Below are 15,084 nucleotides of genomic sequence, written 5' to 3'. Positions count from 1 at the left end.
ACAAATGGTCTCTACAATAGTAAGCAACTCATTACTTTAATGTGTAATTACAAATTAATTTGGTAATATCAGGGAAATTTTTGGGTGTTGAACTCCTATTTTATCTTCTATTGGAACATATCTATAAAGCAAAATAGTTATTCACTATTTGCTTGTATGCTTTGTATTTCAATGTACAAATTAGTTGTTTAAGATTTCATTTAAACAGTACCCTGCAGAATCCATCAGGTTTAGTACTGTGTACAACACCGTTGTCTATACCAAGGTTCTCCTTTGGTGTTAGGCACTGTTTGGACTTGGTTTCAAATTGTCTCACTGTTGCCTCTTGACAGAAGACTCGTTGGTTGCAGTGTCTATAACTGGAGTTCTGAAAGTATGGGAGCTATCTTCATCTCTGACTAGCATACAGGTCAGTTTGTATGAGCTATGAAATGATAATTGGAACAATAAAAAATACAGTAATATCCTCAAGTGAGGGATGTACTGAAACAAAGCACAAATGAGTGAGAATCTTTTGGACGTGCATTAAACCAGATTGATTAGTATTGTTTGTTTCCATGATGAAGATGTTAGTCCTCACTAAGTTTCAAAAAAAAAAAAAATCTGAGAAAAAAAAATCCCCCTATTGCAATTTAAAATTATTTGAGCCACTGGACAGCTCTTAAATTGATGCAGCAGTCTTCTACCCAGGCTTCATATCTTTCCATATTTTGTGGTGCTGAAGCTGTAATGGTTTTCTACTGTCTCAATAATGTCACTCAGTTCTTGGAACCTTTTCATTCCTTTAAATTAAAAGCTCTTTTAGAACTTACTCTTTGTATGTCCTCTTCATTATTGCTTTTTCTCAAGATGGTCCTCTAGTCTTTCTTCTATTTTTTTTTATTATACTGTCTTCATTTGGAAAACTATAACTGTGTCATGACCTATTTGTCCATCTTCAAACTCACTTATTCTCTTCAATTTTATGTTAATATCAACAGCTGTCACTTGACATGCACAGGTGCTAGAATTGGAATACAATGGTTTGGTTTGGATGACTGGGAATGCAGAATATTCTTTAGCTATTTTGAATCTGATAATGTCATTCTATGGGTGGTTGTAGCTATTTTTTGACTGAAGAATACTTGGCATATATTCATGGCAGCAGGTTCAATCCATAACCTGCCTTTAGTTCTTTTCCATGCTCATTATCACGTAAAGTGAGATCAAGATCTGAGCCATGCAAAATGTCTTCTGGTTACACAGTACTTGTGAAGCCTACTGCATAGTACTCATGAACGTTGTTCTCTTATTACAGTTTTAATCAATAATATGTAGTTATATGCTTTGAAAATACATGTCAAATAAACATTGAAAAAATGTTTTCTATTCTAAAAGTAAAACTATCTGGAATAATTTGCTTGTCTTTTTTTTCCTTTTGTGCTGTGAAGGAGAGGCAAGATGTATGTGAAAAGGAATCAAAATCTCTGGACTGTTTAAACTGTCAAGCAATACGGTTTTGCACTTACACGGAAAGGCTCCTTCTAGTTGTGTCCTCCATATGCTGGCAGGTATGTTGTTGAGTCTTATTCTTTTTTAATTTTATTAGTAACTTTGAAAAGCTTATTAATTCGTCCATGAAAATACTACTTTTCTTCAAGTTAAAATGCTAACTAATGGTCAGATGTGTGCTGTCCTCTCTCCTGTTATTTTAACTGCCTTACTGAGATGAAGTGTTTATTTTTAATTAAAGTATTTCTGCTTTAAAAGTTTGACATGAAATATACTTACTATCCCATCAATTTCAAGTATTATTCACACTTAAAGAATGGGGTATATTATGGCCTTCTCAGCAGTGCATCTCAAAAGGAGACAAACACATACTAGAAGGACATGGAATTAGAATGAGTCCAGAGGAGGGCCACAAAGATGATTAAGGGGCTTGAGCACCTCTCCAGCCTGCAGAAAAGGAGGGTTGTTCAGCCTGCAGGGAAGAAGGCTCTGGGGGAACCTTATTACAACCTGCCAGTACCTAAAGGGGAGCCTACAGGAAAGCTGAAGAGAGACTCAGACATGTTATCAGGGAGTGTAGTGGTAGGGCAAAGAGTAATGGTTTTAAACTAAAAGAATAGATTTAGATTAGATATTAAAGAATTTCTTCCTTCTGAAGGTGGTGAGGCACTGGAAAAGGTTGCTGAGAGAATCAGTGGCTGTACCATTCCTGGAAGAGTTTAAGGCTGATGTGGATGGGGCTTTGAGCAACCTGATCTAGTAAAAGGTGTCCCTATGGCAGGGGTATTGGAATTATATGATCTTTAAGGTCCCTTCCAATCCAAGTGACTCTATGGTTCAAGAAATTGCGTATGAAATGTTTAAGTATGTCAGAGGTAACCACAGTCAGCAAGTCCTCAGTAATTAGAAGCCTTTGTTTCATCAGGGCCTCAGTACCTTTAACAGTAGCCAGCAAAAACAAACTGCCCAGACTATCACTTTCTGTTTCAGTTGTAAGAAAACAGATGATTGTGTAGTTACTGAAAATGTAATTTGGTGTTTTAAAAGTTGGTCTGCGCCGTGGTGTGAAAACTCAGTATTTTTCACCTTGGTTGTGACTTTCCTCTTGTGCTAATAGCTCAATTATATTAAAGTAAGGACCTGATCCAAGGAGTACTGTCTGATGGGTGGGGTGTGGAACTCACATGCATGTAGACTCGAGTCAGCTTTAACTAATACACTTAGGATATTCTTGAGACTTCTCTTGTGCTATTTAAAGTCTGTACAAAAGCACTGATAAGTTTTCTATATAGAACAGATAGGTTTTATGTGAAATGAAAGTAACATTCATTGTTTTCTATACATTTGTATAACGTTTTCACAAGAGACACATTTCTTGTAACATTTCGATTATACATTTGAGTATTTTACTGCTCGAAGCAGTGGTATAGATGTAAGTTGTTTTAAAATTTTGTCTGTTAATGAACATATAGCTTTAAAACACATACCACATACCTTTCTAATTAAGAAGTAACATTCTCTTTTTCTTTAAAGATTCATGTGTGCTTAGTGACTCAATTTATAGTAATGAAAATATAGAGGAAGTTAGCTATGAAGTAGCTCCTATACGAACAATTCATAGAAAGATTTTAGAATGAGAATTTCTTCAAACTGTTGGAATAAATTATTGAATGTGGCTAAGAGAACTCTGCATGGGGCTATTAGGAGCATGCACAAACTTATTCAGTTTGCCTTGCTCATATCCTGTTCTGGTTTAAAATGGCAAGGTCAGAGGAAACAAGCTTTTTTTTTTTTTTTTTTTTTTCCCTCATAAGTGGAAAAGCCACAAGAATTATTCCAAGCAAATGGATTTATACATATGTTTTATATGTAATCTTTACTTTCAATTTGTGTAAAATAAAAATGTTTCCCAAACACAGAAGAAAATCTGTTCTGTTAAAATGTGCTTTGGTTACACTAGCAGTTTCTTGTACAGAATTCTTAAAGAATACCAACAGAGGTATTCAATGTCTATCAGACTTCAGTGTCATATTTGTTACATACTAAATCATTATTTTTAATATTTACTGGTCTGTTAAGTTATATAATAAAAAATGCAAAGCAAAACCTAAACCCTATCTAAAATCTACTAATATACTAGAAGCCTTTAATTTTATTTTTTGTCAGTTGATCTTTCAGATATGTTTTGATTCAGATATTATGGCATTTTGATGGTATAAAAACTGTTCTGTCTTTAGCTTGACTTTGTAGTGAAACTACCTTTTATGTTTTACTTACTGATCCTTTGCACAAAACTAGCTTGAACTAAAATGAGACAGTACTGTTTGTTTATATTTTACTGTTTTTTCCTCTCTGTTAGGTTTATGATTATTGTGACTTCTCCTTGCTGTGTACTGAGTTCAGTAAAAGTGGTCAGTGTTTTGCTGGTGGGGAAGTACTAGCAGCTTACAGACTGATCATCTGGACAGAAGATGGTTACAGTTACATCTACCAGCTGCTAAACAGGTGGGCTCAGATGGGAAATTCACACAAAAAGTTCAGGTACAAGATGAACTTTGGGAGGTTTATTATGGAAAATCTCTGCATGTTGCAAATGATCAAAAACCTGAACAAAACCACTTTGGCACTCAAAGATTTACCCTGAATTTGACAGCCCTTAGCCTTTGTTTGACACAGCAGGGGACACAGGAATAAGATTAGCCATGTAGAACTTGGGCAGCTGGTGCTGTGATTTCACAAAGTCGCTTGTAATTGCTTGGTAACTTTTAATTTAATGTGTGGATCTTGGACATTACCATTCTGCTTTCTAAAAATGACTCTTTAAATCTCTTATTTTTAAATTATGCAGTGGGCTTTCTAAAAGCATATATCCTGCAGATGGGAAGGTGCTGAAAGAAACTGTTTATCCTCATTTACTCTGCTTTACTGGTCTGAAGGAAAATAAGGTAAATTCATAAAGGTTTACAGTCAGCTTCAAAATCTACTGTATGTTTTTAGTAAATTACCAGAATGATCCCTAAAAATTGTTTAAATATCAACGAATCTGAATGTTGTATAAAATGAGTAAGGCATTCCTTCATTTGAACACTTATTTGTAAATTTGGAGATGTTCATAATGTATTGTCTTAATCTCTGGCAATTTTTCACAGAAATCCTGTGTCTTTATCTACAGACTTTTATTCTGTTTTTGTAATACAGGCAGAGCTTTTCTTTAAGTGGTCTAAAATAGCTTTAGATCCTTTTATTTGCGCATCTGTAAATAAAAGCGAGCAAAATGTAAGCAAGTTGTTTCATTCTTGTTCTATTAAGATATGCATGCATGTTTCAGTGAAATTGTGTAAATAGGTTGTTCCCATGTATACCTATCTTAAGCTGAAGGGGTTTGAGTCTATGACACTTTATTTAGAATACTGTTATCTTGAGCCTTCAGAGGCATAATCAAATGCCTAACTTACATTGTGAGCAGACTGACAGTACTCAGAATGCATAAAATACCCACGACTCTTCAGAACTATGGCTTCTGCCTTGAAGAAGCTTCTTTGGTAAGAGAAGAGGAAGAATTAAAGTACGTGATCTTTACTTCTGTTTAAGAACTTATGATTGGCAGGGTATATCAATTTCAAATTTCCAAGTTACTGCTTGGATGAGTTCACTTAAGCTATTTTGTTTGAAATCTGTATCTTGGTTCACTGTTTTGCCTTGTGTGACCAGAGTGAAATAGGTCAGGAAAAACGGCTGAACAGCTGACAGAAATACTGAACAATGGATAGAAGTTAGGAAGTAGAAAATCTGTGTGGAGGTTTCTTACTTTTGGAAAAATAGAACAAAAATAAATCTAACCCTTCAGCAAAGCAACAAAACCAGAATCAAAGCCATTATATTATGAAATTTGTTTGAAATTGGTTTTGGAAGATGTGAGGTTAATTCCTGTAAGCATTGCATTTTTGTATTTGCATAAGAACTCAAGGAAGTTTTTAAACAGTTTCTGAAGATATGCAAGGGAGACGTTTTTTTTTTTTTACTCCTGACTAGAAACACTGTCAAATGTGTGTTTTTCTTAGAAAGCATTTGTACTGCACACTTTTCTGAAACCCGACATTTTCCTTCAGCTGAAGGAAAATAGAACAACTCATGTTACCCTCAACAATTCTTCTGATCTAAAAACAGTTATCCTAACTGGGGAAAGATGCCAAAAGGTCATTTGTCATGGGGGGAGAATAACCAGAAAGCATGCAAATACGAGGGTTACAGTGAAGGAAGGAAAATAATATGTTAACCCCCTCCAAATGTATGTATTTTTAATAATGTCCAATACTATTTTCTTATATTTCTGCTCAAGTATTTACCCTCCTGCATGGATAATTTTTATAGCCAATATGGGGTCTTCACTTAGAGGCAGTGAACCTAGGGATCTCTCCAAGTACGTTTTTCCATTTGAGATGTAGGCTCAGCCAAAGGTACTGGCAAAGCAGAGGGGCTTGCACCAGACAGAGTAGACCTGGTCCGAGCAGAGCTTAGTGACATCTGAGTGTTCAACCTTTTATTTGTTTTAGATTTCTATGGCTTTTGATGCCAGAAACTTTGAATTTTCAATTAATTATTGCATTATTAGATTAATTCTTCTACAACAGAAAACTGATTTGCTATTGTTTTGGTTTCTTTGGTAGAGTTTTCCTTTTGTTATGGGCTTTCTGAACGAAAGGAAGGAGCCTTTTTATAAGATTCTTTTTTCTGGTGAAGCTTCAGGAAGAATCACTTTGTGGCATGTTCCTGATGTCCCTGCATCAATGTTTGATGGTTCCCCAAAAGGTCTGGAAAATCTATACTCTCAGTACAGTCTCTTTAGTTATGTCTTTAAGTCAATTTTCATGAATGCTTATTCTTATGGAAAAAGCTTTAACAGAAAAATTAGTGCTCATCTATATAGTGTGATGATTGCCTCTAATTAGGAGCAACATCAATCAAGAGTGTCCAGGAATACAAAGAAATTGTGTCCATAACTGAACAAATCTCCCTATTTCCACCTGTCCATAAACACATCTTTACTAAACATCATCAAAATTTGCTTAGCTGATCCTACTTGTGGCTTTTCATGGACAGGTAATAATACTTAAAGATTTTTAGTGAGAAGATATGATCCAATGTTGGAACGGCAACTGACTTTCCAACTTCAGGATGCAGAAGGGATAAGTTAGGGAAATAATGGAGGAACTAAAATGTATGTTTGATTTTGGTTTGGTTTTGAGTTAAAACAAATGTTCCTGCCTCTCTCCACCCCCTACCCTCACTACCCTCACTCCAGAGATCCCAATTGCAGCAATATGGAGTCTTCAGGATAACTTTGATAAAAACCTTTCCATGTCAGAAGGCATTATTGATCATCTTTGTGCATCTAAATATGGAATTGAAAGTGCAGTTGTGACTTCCTCTGTGTACATACCCAGCCTTGATAAACTTGTCTGTGGCTGTGAAAATGGGAAAATTTTCGTAACACTAGGCTTAAAAACTGCAAGAGCAAGACTTTTAGAAAATGTGTCTTCGAAAGGTAAGTTTTAACAATTTTACCTATTATCTCAGCCAACTTTATACTTCCAATATCCCCTTCAATGAGCCCTGTAAAAATTCACTGAAAGTGAAGTTGATGGTCAGGCTCTGAATGAGAAAAGGAAGATTATGATGGACTTTTCCCTCTCTCTGTAGATAACTTACTAAGACACAGTTTAGTACTACCAAGGTGCTTTGCACTGTTAGGAATCTGGGAATGGCTGCAGGGATTAAAACACCTGGAACCTGGGTTGCAGGATGTCATGATAGGGGCAGTAGTCTTTTTTATTTTCCCTCAAAAAGATGATTCCACTGAAGGAATGAAAAGGATAAATCTTAATAGCTGAATCTCAGAATGTAAATCTTTGTCCTTCCTTTTGGGAACATGTCTAAAATTGCTTGATCCTATGGATGTCTTGCCTAAAACTCATTGGATGAAAGTTCCCAGTTGTATTTGTTTTCTGAATCAAGGTATTAACAAATGTGTTTATTATTAAATTAAAATAAAAATAATCTTTAAAGAACAAAATACTTCTGTTTCAGGTAATCTGTCTCATAAAGTTTTGAATGGTCATAGTAGCAGAGTTACATGTTTACTTTATCCACATGATAACTCAGTCAAGTTTGATCCAAGCTGGCTTCTATCAGGGGGACAGGATTCTGTTGTGATCTGCTGGAATATATTTACTGGAGAAATCTTGCACCAATTTATTCTGCAAGCTGGTACAGTGATAGAGCTATTGCGATCTCCAGAAAACTTCAAAGTAAGTAAAAACATAATAAAAGGTATCAAATATAGATACAAACATAAAAGTATATATATAAACTTATGCATGTGTGTTAAATATATCTGTATATATGAGAAGAAAACACTATCTGGTGGTACTTCTGTGACATTTTGGCTTTGATTTACATTCACTAATCAATTGCCTTGTCTGAAAGTTATTTTTAACTCTAAGGCAGTGACTTTTTGTTAATTTGTAATTTCAGAGGTTCAGAAAAGTGCTAAAAAAAGTGATGTAGTGAATTGAAGTTCTTAACAGTCTACTCATTTTTTTATATTATGATTATCAAGCTATTTTAATCTGTTTACACTTTTCGACTTGAGAAGTAGATCTATAAGGTTAGAGATTTGAATGTAGTAAGACAAGAATTAGACCAATAGCACTTCAATCTAAATAGTATTTCAATCTATATGGTTGTATTTAGTTCCTGACAGATCTCTGTGGTCCTTTGTATGTACACAGTTGTGTTTTATAAGCTTTAGAAAAACTTGATTTGTTTTAATTTAATTTTGAAGTAAGAATTCATAAGAAAAAAATTACTGAACCCTTTATGAAAAATCACTGAGCAAATTCTGTCCCCATTTCATTTGTCTTAGCCTACATTTGATACTTATAATTGGCTGAGAGTTTTCTTAATGATAACATTAAGATTAAGCAGTCTAAAAGACCTTCATCAATGATGCAGTTGAATACCTTCTAGAGGCCTGGCACAAGTTCTTAATGTTTGTAAGGTTCCTTAGTGCTTTTTCTGGAATCTAGATAGGATTTAATACCTGCTTGGATGATGAACCAGTTCTTAAAGGGCTGAATTTTTTTCATAGTGTGAATTTCTTTTCACCAAAAATTATTAGTGGAAAGGGGAGGCTTTGCAGAATCAATTCCATACAATTTTAAATTAAACTGCAACATATCTGTTTTTCATTAGAAATATACTGCCCTTTGCTTTTGTGCCTTAAGACTTGATATAAGTTTATATCACATGATTAACAGTTTGGCTTAAGTTAATTTCTTTACTACTTTCTCTTCAAGGGTAACTGCAGATAATTATATATGTGGTTATATAATCACTGTTTTGTCAGACTAAGTACTGTGGATTAATGGTATTTAAATTTCTCATATTTGAAAAATCAGAGTGGGTGTGTATCTTCCTATTTGTGTATTAGTTTTACAGCTAGTCTGCTAAAAATGCATCAGAGAAATAGGCTGAAATAAAATATTTTCCCAAACTAGTATGTTTCAAGAAATATATCACTAGGCAACTTGCTCCAGTCTTGTATCAGTGGTGTGGTCATAGCTGTTTTTGCAGTACTGATAATGAAGTTCTTAATCTATTCTACAGTTTAAAGATCACAGCATAGTGTGCTGTGTGTGCAATGATCACTCAGTAGCTATTCTACACCTTCAGAAGAGAGAGTGTCTCCTACATGCCAGAAAGCATCTCTTTCCTGTGAAGAAGATCAAATTTGACCCCATTGAAAATCTGTTGATTGTTGGATGTGAAGATGATTCAGTGTATGTTTGGGAAATTGAAACAGGTAACAAGTTATATGTTCACTTTAAGGTCTGTCTGTCTGTCATGTTAGGCTATACAAACCTAACTTACGGATGACTGAAGCAGAAGTACTAACACGTAGAACATTTTATTTAGGAAGCTTAAATTTTATATTAATATATAATTTTATATAACAGGCATGATATAAAACTTCCATATGGTTCAAGGTATGTCACTAATGACATAAAATAGCTTATGTCAGATCCTGATAATTGGATCATTAGCTGATGTTGTAGTGAATAGAGTTGAATATTTCTGGAAGCTAGGAATAAAAACAACGTGCTCTCTTGAATTAACAAAAGAAATTTACTGTTTTAACAATACCAGATTATAGCATGAAGTTCTGCTTTCTTCAGCAAAATTAATTTGAAAAACCTTAGATATAATTGTGAAGCTCAAAACTGTAACTTGGAAAACTAAAACTGAGTATTCAAAGTTAAATTGTAGATTTCCTCCAAATTAAGACTGATTCACAAGTGTAATAAATGCAGTTATTTGAACTTTTCCACAGAACATTGGAGAACGTACTTGCACTAGACGTTGCAATAGAGTGTTTCTGTGCTGTTCAGAGTAACGTGCCTTGTGTGGTGGAAAGATTACATAATGAGTCTAGAAGCACTGAAATGCAGAGTATATTAAAGCTGCATGAGAACTGTTATGTGTCCTGTATAACACTGGAACCACAGTTTGCTTCACAAATCATTTCAGTGCAGTCCCTGTCTAGGCTGTGTTTACTTCAAAGTCAACAGTTATACAATGGAAAAAGTGTTTAATGAATCAGAAACATATAAAGGCTCAGGTTGGAAGGAACCTTAAATGTGTGTTGTTAGAGAAGGCCATGTCAGCACAGGAAAAAAAGCATTTTGCAAAATTAAGTGATGCCTAAGCAGTCTAGGGCTTTGAATTTAGTACTGACAGTAGGGATACTTTGGCCACGCTGCAAGGATAAGAGGTTCTTCCTTAATTTACAAAAAAACAAAACAAAACAAAAAAAAAAAAAAACAAAAAACAAAAAAAAACAACTCATGGGCAGTACTTATTGTGGAGTGAATTCAATGCTGCTGCTGTGTGTGCTTAACAATGTGGAAAATCATTTTGACTCTCAAAATCTGTAGAAAAGTAAAGTTAAAATGCAAACTTTTGCAGTAAACTATAAAAGACTAATCCTTTCTATCACAATGCAATGAGCAAAGCAGACCAAGAAGTTAAGGGACTGAAAGGGAGACAAATGTACCTCAGTTGCAACTGTATTCTATTGCAACTAGATGAAGTCATGTGAAAATATAGTGAGTTCTTTGTGAATCACTGAGATTTAATAGTGTAGGATTTTAACAATACCAGGGAGACAAATCAGAGTATATTTGTCCCCTTTAGCTATCAAAATAATGCCTGCTTCACAGGAAGTAAAATGGATGCCACTACTCATGTATATTATGTAACGAAGGGTGAAGATAGTTAAAAGCACCTTTAATTGATGTTTTTGTATCTTTTGCTAATAACATCAGGCCAGAAGGAGAACTACAGTCACCACAATTAAGGAATATCTGGTAAATAAGGGATGCAGCTATTTGCTACATTAGTGAATAGCTTCTGTATTTCTCTTTCTTGTGAAAATATAGCTGAAAAATATACTGAAATATATACCTGAAAAAATGATATCTAGAGAGAATACTCAGGAAAGCCTACTAAGATATACTGTAGTTGGTTTAATGTAAGTTATGTTTTTATTCCAAGAGAACATGAAAGGTCATAGCATTGATCCTTGAAATTGGCCTGACCTAGATCAGGAGCTATGTAGATACTTCAGTATCACTCAGGCAGACAGCATTATTCAGATGTATGGGGAAAGATGTATATAGCATCACAGACAAAACTCAGCAGGAACAAAGCAGACTTCCGTTACAGTTTCATCTGTTGGTTAATGGATAGACATGCAAAGTACTAACTGCTGATGCAGTTACCTGTGAGAATGTCCCCTGATATTTAAAAAGGATAGAGTCTAAGTGACAGCTTTGTGTTTGGATTCCATTATGGATATGAACATAAGATTAAAATGTTAGTAATTTCTATAGTCAAGAAGTATTTCTCTTCTGGCTGTACTGTTAGTTTCCTGACTGAAGCTTTGCCTCCTTAAATGAAAGTCAACAGATTTTGTGTCAGGCTTGTATATCACTGTTTGCAGTTTTTTTAAATGGAAAAAAAAAAAGGAACTGTTATTGTGCTGGAGTTAATGGATAACTGGGAAAACAGCCAGTCTGTTTATAATTCACATCCCAAAATTAAGGAATTTCCATGAATACTTAAATATTTACACTGCTGTAGAGTCTGCAGTAATTCTGTTGAATTTGACAAATGACTTCACAAAAGTTTAGGGGTGTCTAGTACCTATCACTGTCTTTTAGCGATACCAGTTTAGCTTCAAAACTGTCCTACCAGGTAATTAAGAGAATGAACCCTTAAGCAAATGAAAGACTTCATTATACATTACAGTTCATCTCCTCAAGTTCCTATGAGGGAGGCCAACACTTCTCAGAAAGCATTTAGAAGCTCAAAATATCTTTTTAGCAGGCTTTTATTTTCTTGTTTTATGGGGTGGGAACATCATCACAGATTAAATCTAAACCAGTATTTCTTCATGTGCAACCTGTACAATTCTCATAAGATTGCTGAAGATACTTTATTTTACCTTGTAAATGGGAAATTGCCAATGAGTATGATGGGCTGCCTCTATTTAAAAAAAAAAAAAAGGCATTTAATGATATACTTTATACTGAAGTGCATTAACTGGCGAGAGTTGACTAAGTGAAATTTACAATTTACCTTAAATAACTTGGCATTTACATGTATTTACACTTAGATATCTACCTATAAACTAGTAGTTTAAACTCTGTCTTTAATGAATAGGAGGAAGTAGGAATAAGCAGAAGTGCTTATCTTTTCTCCTCCAATAACTACAAGAAGACGGGGGGGGGGAGGGGAAGGATGTTTAAGTGAATTGTTCACTGCTTTTACAAGTCCAGAATAAGATGAATTGCATTTCATCTTTAGTACTTTGATTTACAGAACTAAGTAAAATTATTCTATGTTAAATTTAAATGTTGCTGCTACATGTAAGTAGTAATATAGATGTTATGAACTAATATTTGTGTAGTTTAACATTTTGCCTACAGTTTAATATATGGAAGCAGAGACTTTCCATTAAGGTGGAATATCCTTCCATGGCAATAAATATTGATCTAATAAAACATATGGAATATTAACATAGCATGTATACAAGATACATTCCAAATTGGTGTACTAGAAGACAAATATGACAATCAATAACAAATTTTATTTAAATTAGAGTGCAGAATATTTTCTTCAATAGCCACCACTTGAAATCCGCTTCAATAAGGAAATCAGCTCTTATCTATTGCTCTTATTATCTGCTCAGGAAAATGCATCTTTGAGTTTGTTTTTTTAAAAAGGTAAATATTAGTGTAAGATGCAGCAATAATAGGATCAGTTTTCTTCCTGATTTACACACCATATTTATGGAGCCACACTTCAATCTAATACATAGAGACTGAGGAAAGAATGGACAGACTTTTTTGAGCACGTCATTTGCTGAAGGTAGTTTTAGTTTTGAGTTAGTACTAGTTTAATATGACTTTATTCATCATGCTTGCAGAATCATCTAGTAACTTACTATATTTTTTCCCTGCAAATCTCGTTCTGTTTTATTATTTAACAGCATGCTTATTTTGAGTTAAAAATAAAATGTAGCTTAATCAACCTTTTTGTTCCACTGTCACGATAGTAATATACAGGTATGATCTGTTTCTACTAATGGGAAGGGTGATTTTACTATAGCTACCTAAAATGGGCACTCTTGGGAAACATGATTCATGAGACATTGTTTGACTTCTGTTCATCTGTTTTGATCACTCCTCTTCTGAATTGTTTATGGATCTTTACCTCTTACCTGTTAATATTCTGTACCACTTATTACATGCGGGGTAATTAAATTAGTTATAAATAGCAAAGGAAATAATTATAGCATTCTGAAAACTAAATTGCTAAAGAAAAACAGGTTATTAAAGTAGCATGTAACTATGCTTGAGATGTTTGAAGGAAGTAAAACGTAAAATTAAGCTTTGAGAAACTTGATGCTAAGGGTAAGATTACCTGTATAAATCTAACTGCACAAATTCCTTCAGTATTTAGTTTTCTCGTGCACTTCTGAATGCTGGAGGACAGACATCTACTAATTTGTAGAATTGCATAGTGTTTTGTTTCTGTCTACATTATGTGCTGCACTCCCAGTTTCTGTTACAGTACTTCAAGCCTTTTATGAATATATTTTCATGTATTTTGACATGATGGTTATCATAGTATGAGGGCTTTAATAAGAAAACTTTTGGCATCTTCCTGTCAGGTGCAGACTCACTGCTTCTAACTTCACTTAACACCCATAGTAATCCAATGGCATATATAATTTTAAAAGCTTATAATGTGCAGAATACATTGTACTTGCATAAACATGCAAGCTACCTCAGCTGATATTCTGTTATCCCTTCCTGTCTCTGCAACTTTATGTTGATATTTACACAATTTTCTATGTGTGTATAGCTTTTCATAGAAGAAAAGGAATTGCTATGACTTCTGTTCACTGAAGTCTATATATGTTGTAGTATGGGATGGAGTCTGTATAAACCTCTCCAGTTTGAGCAAGCAAATGGTAATGATGCTACATAATCCCCTTCAATTGAAGTTGCCACTATGGTGGGAACAAGACATCAACATTGACAACGTATTTAACAGAAGTGTTCTATTCAGTTTTGATTCCATGCTCTAAGACATTAAGATCTTATGCAACACCATGTGTTTCATGACTAATATGATAACAATAATAAATGATTTCAAACACTTCTGTTGGGAGGGATGGGGGGGGCAGTCATAGTCTGACAGTCATATGCCAGAACACTTTAAAACACCAGAGTTTATTTTTAGATATCTATGCTTCAAAATTTTTTTACAACCGGTGCCAAAAAAGTCTAAGTCTCTGATAAACTCTATGCTATTGTTATATAAGCTTCAGGGTATGTGGTGTTTCCTTTCTTTGTTTTAAAGGAGACCATCTTTTTAGTACATCTGATAGCTTTACTCACCTCAGAACAAATTAATCAGTTAAGAAAACTAAGCTTTAGGCTTCATTTAGGGACTGTAAGGAAATAATCCGGAGACTTTTAATGAAACCCTTAAAACTATAGCAAAATAAACTTCAAGTTTATTCTTAGATAATTGTAGAAGTAATCATAATTACTCCTCTCACCCTTTTGTCTTTGCAAAACTTAGTGATTTACAGTCTCTTTTGATATCTTTCATTTTCCTTTTTCCTCTTTCTCTTTTTATTTCATGTCATCAGTCAGACTAGATTTGAATGGAGTGTATGGCCTATCTGGTAAATCCTGTGTTTGCTTTTCATATGCTGCAGGCTGTGGTGTAGCTAAGGTCAAGGTCATAGCAGTCACTGATTTTTTTTATTTTTTTTCTCCTCAAGTGCCCTCTGCATAGCCTAAAGACATGGGTTGATTTTTATTTATTTTTTTTTTAAAGTTTTAGATTCCTTGGTAACTACATCTGGTAACACTTTTGTGAAACACTACATGTGTGCAGGAAGAATCTTTCATATGGTACCCCATTATATTATTGGGAGCAAAAAAGGCCTAT

At 34.3% G+C, this 15,084-nt stretch overlaps 1 protein-coding gene across 7 annotated transcripts in view; it reads left to right on the top strand.

Annotated features, from left to right (window-relative positions):
• Positions 1-15,084, top strand: part of WDR72 (WD repeat domain 72) — a 124,980-nt gene that overhangs the window by 16,575 nt on the left and 93,321 nt on the right. For all 7 annotated transcript variants that reach the window (XM_013105575.5, XM_027467212.3, XM_021276676.4 and 4 more), the window contains 8 exons: positions 333-409; positions 1,431-1,550; positions 3,851-3,996; positions 4,340-4,436; positions 6,159-6,300; positions 6,794-7,036; positions 7,579-7,799; positions 9,160-9,355. In XM_013105575.5, the coding sequence (XP_012961029.2) occupies positions 333-409; positions 1,431-1,550; positions 3,851-3,996; positions 4,340-4,436; positions 6,159-6,300; positions 6,794-7,036; positions 7,579-7,799; positions 9,160-9,355 (1,242 nt within the window). The remainder of the gene's footprint in view (positions 1-332; positions 410-1,430; positions 1,551-3,850; positions 3,997-4,339; positions 4,437-6,158; positions 6,301-6,793; positions 7,037-7,578; positions 7,800-9,159; positions 9,356-15,084) is intronic.

Source organism: Anas platyrhynchos, chromosome 11, assembly GCF_047663525.1.
Source record: "Anas platyrhynchos isolate ZD024472 breed Pekin duck chromosome 11, IASCAAS_PekinDuck_T2T, whole genome shotgun sequence".
NCBI classification, from domain to species: domain Eukaryota; kingdom Metazoa; phylum Chordata; class Aves; order Anseriformes; family Anatidae; genus Anas; species Anas platyrhynchos.
Note: the sequence above shows the minus strand (reverse complement) of the source record. Positions and strands in the feature narration are given on the sequence as shown.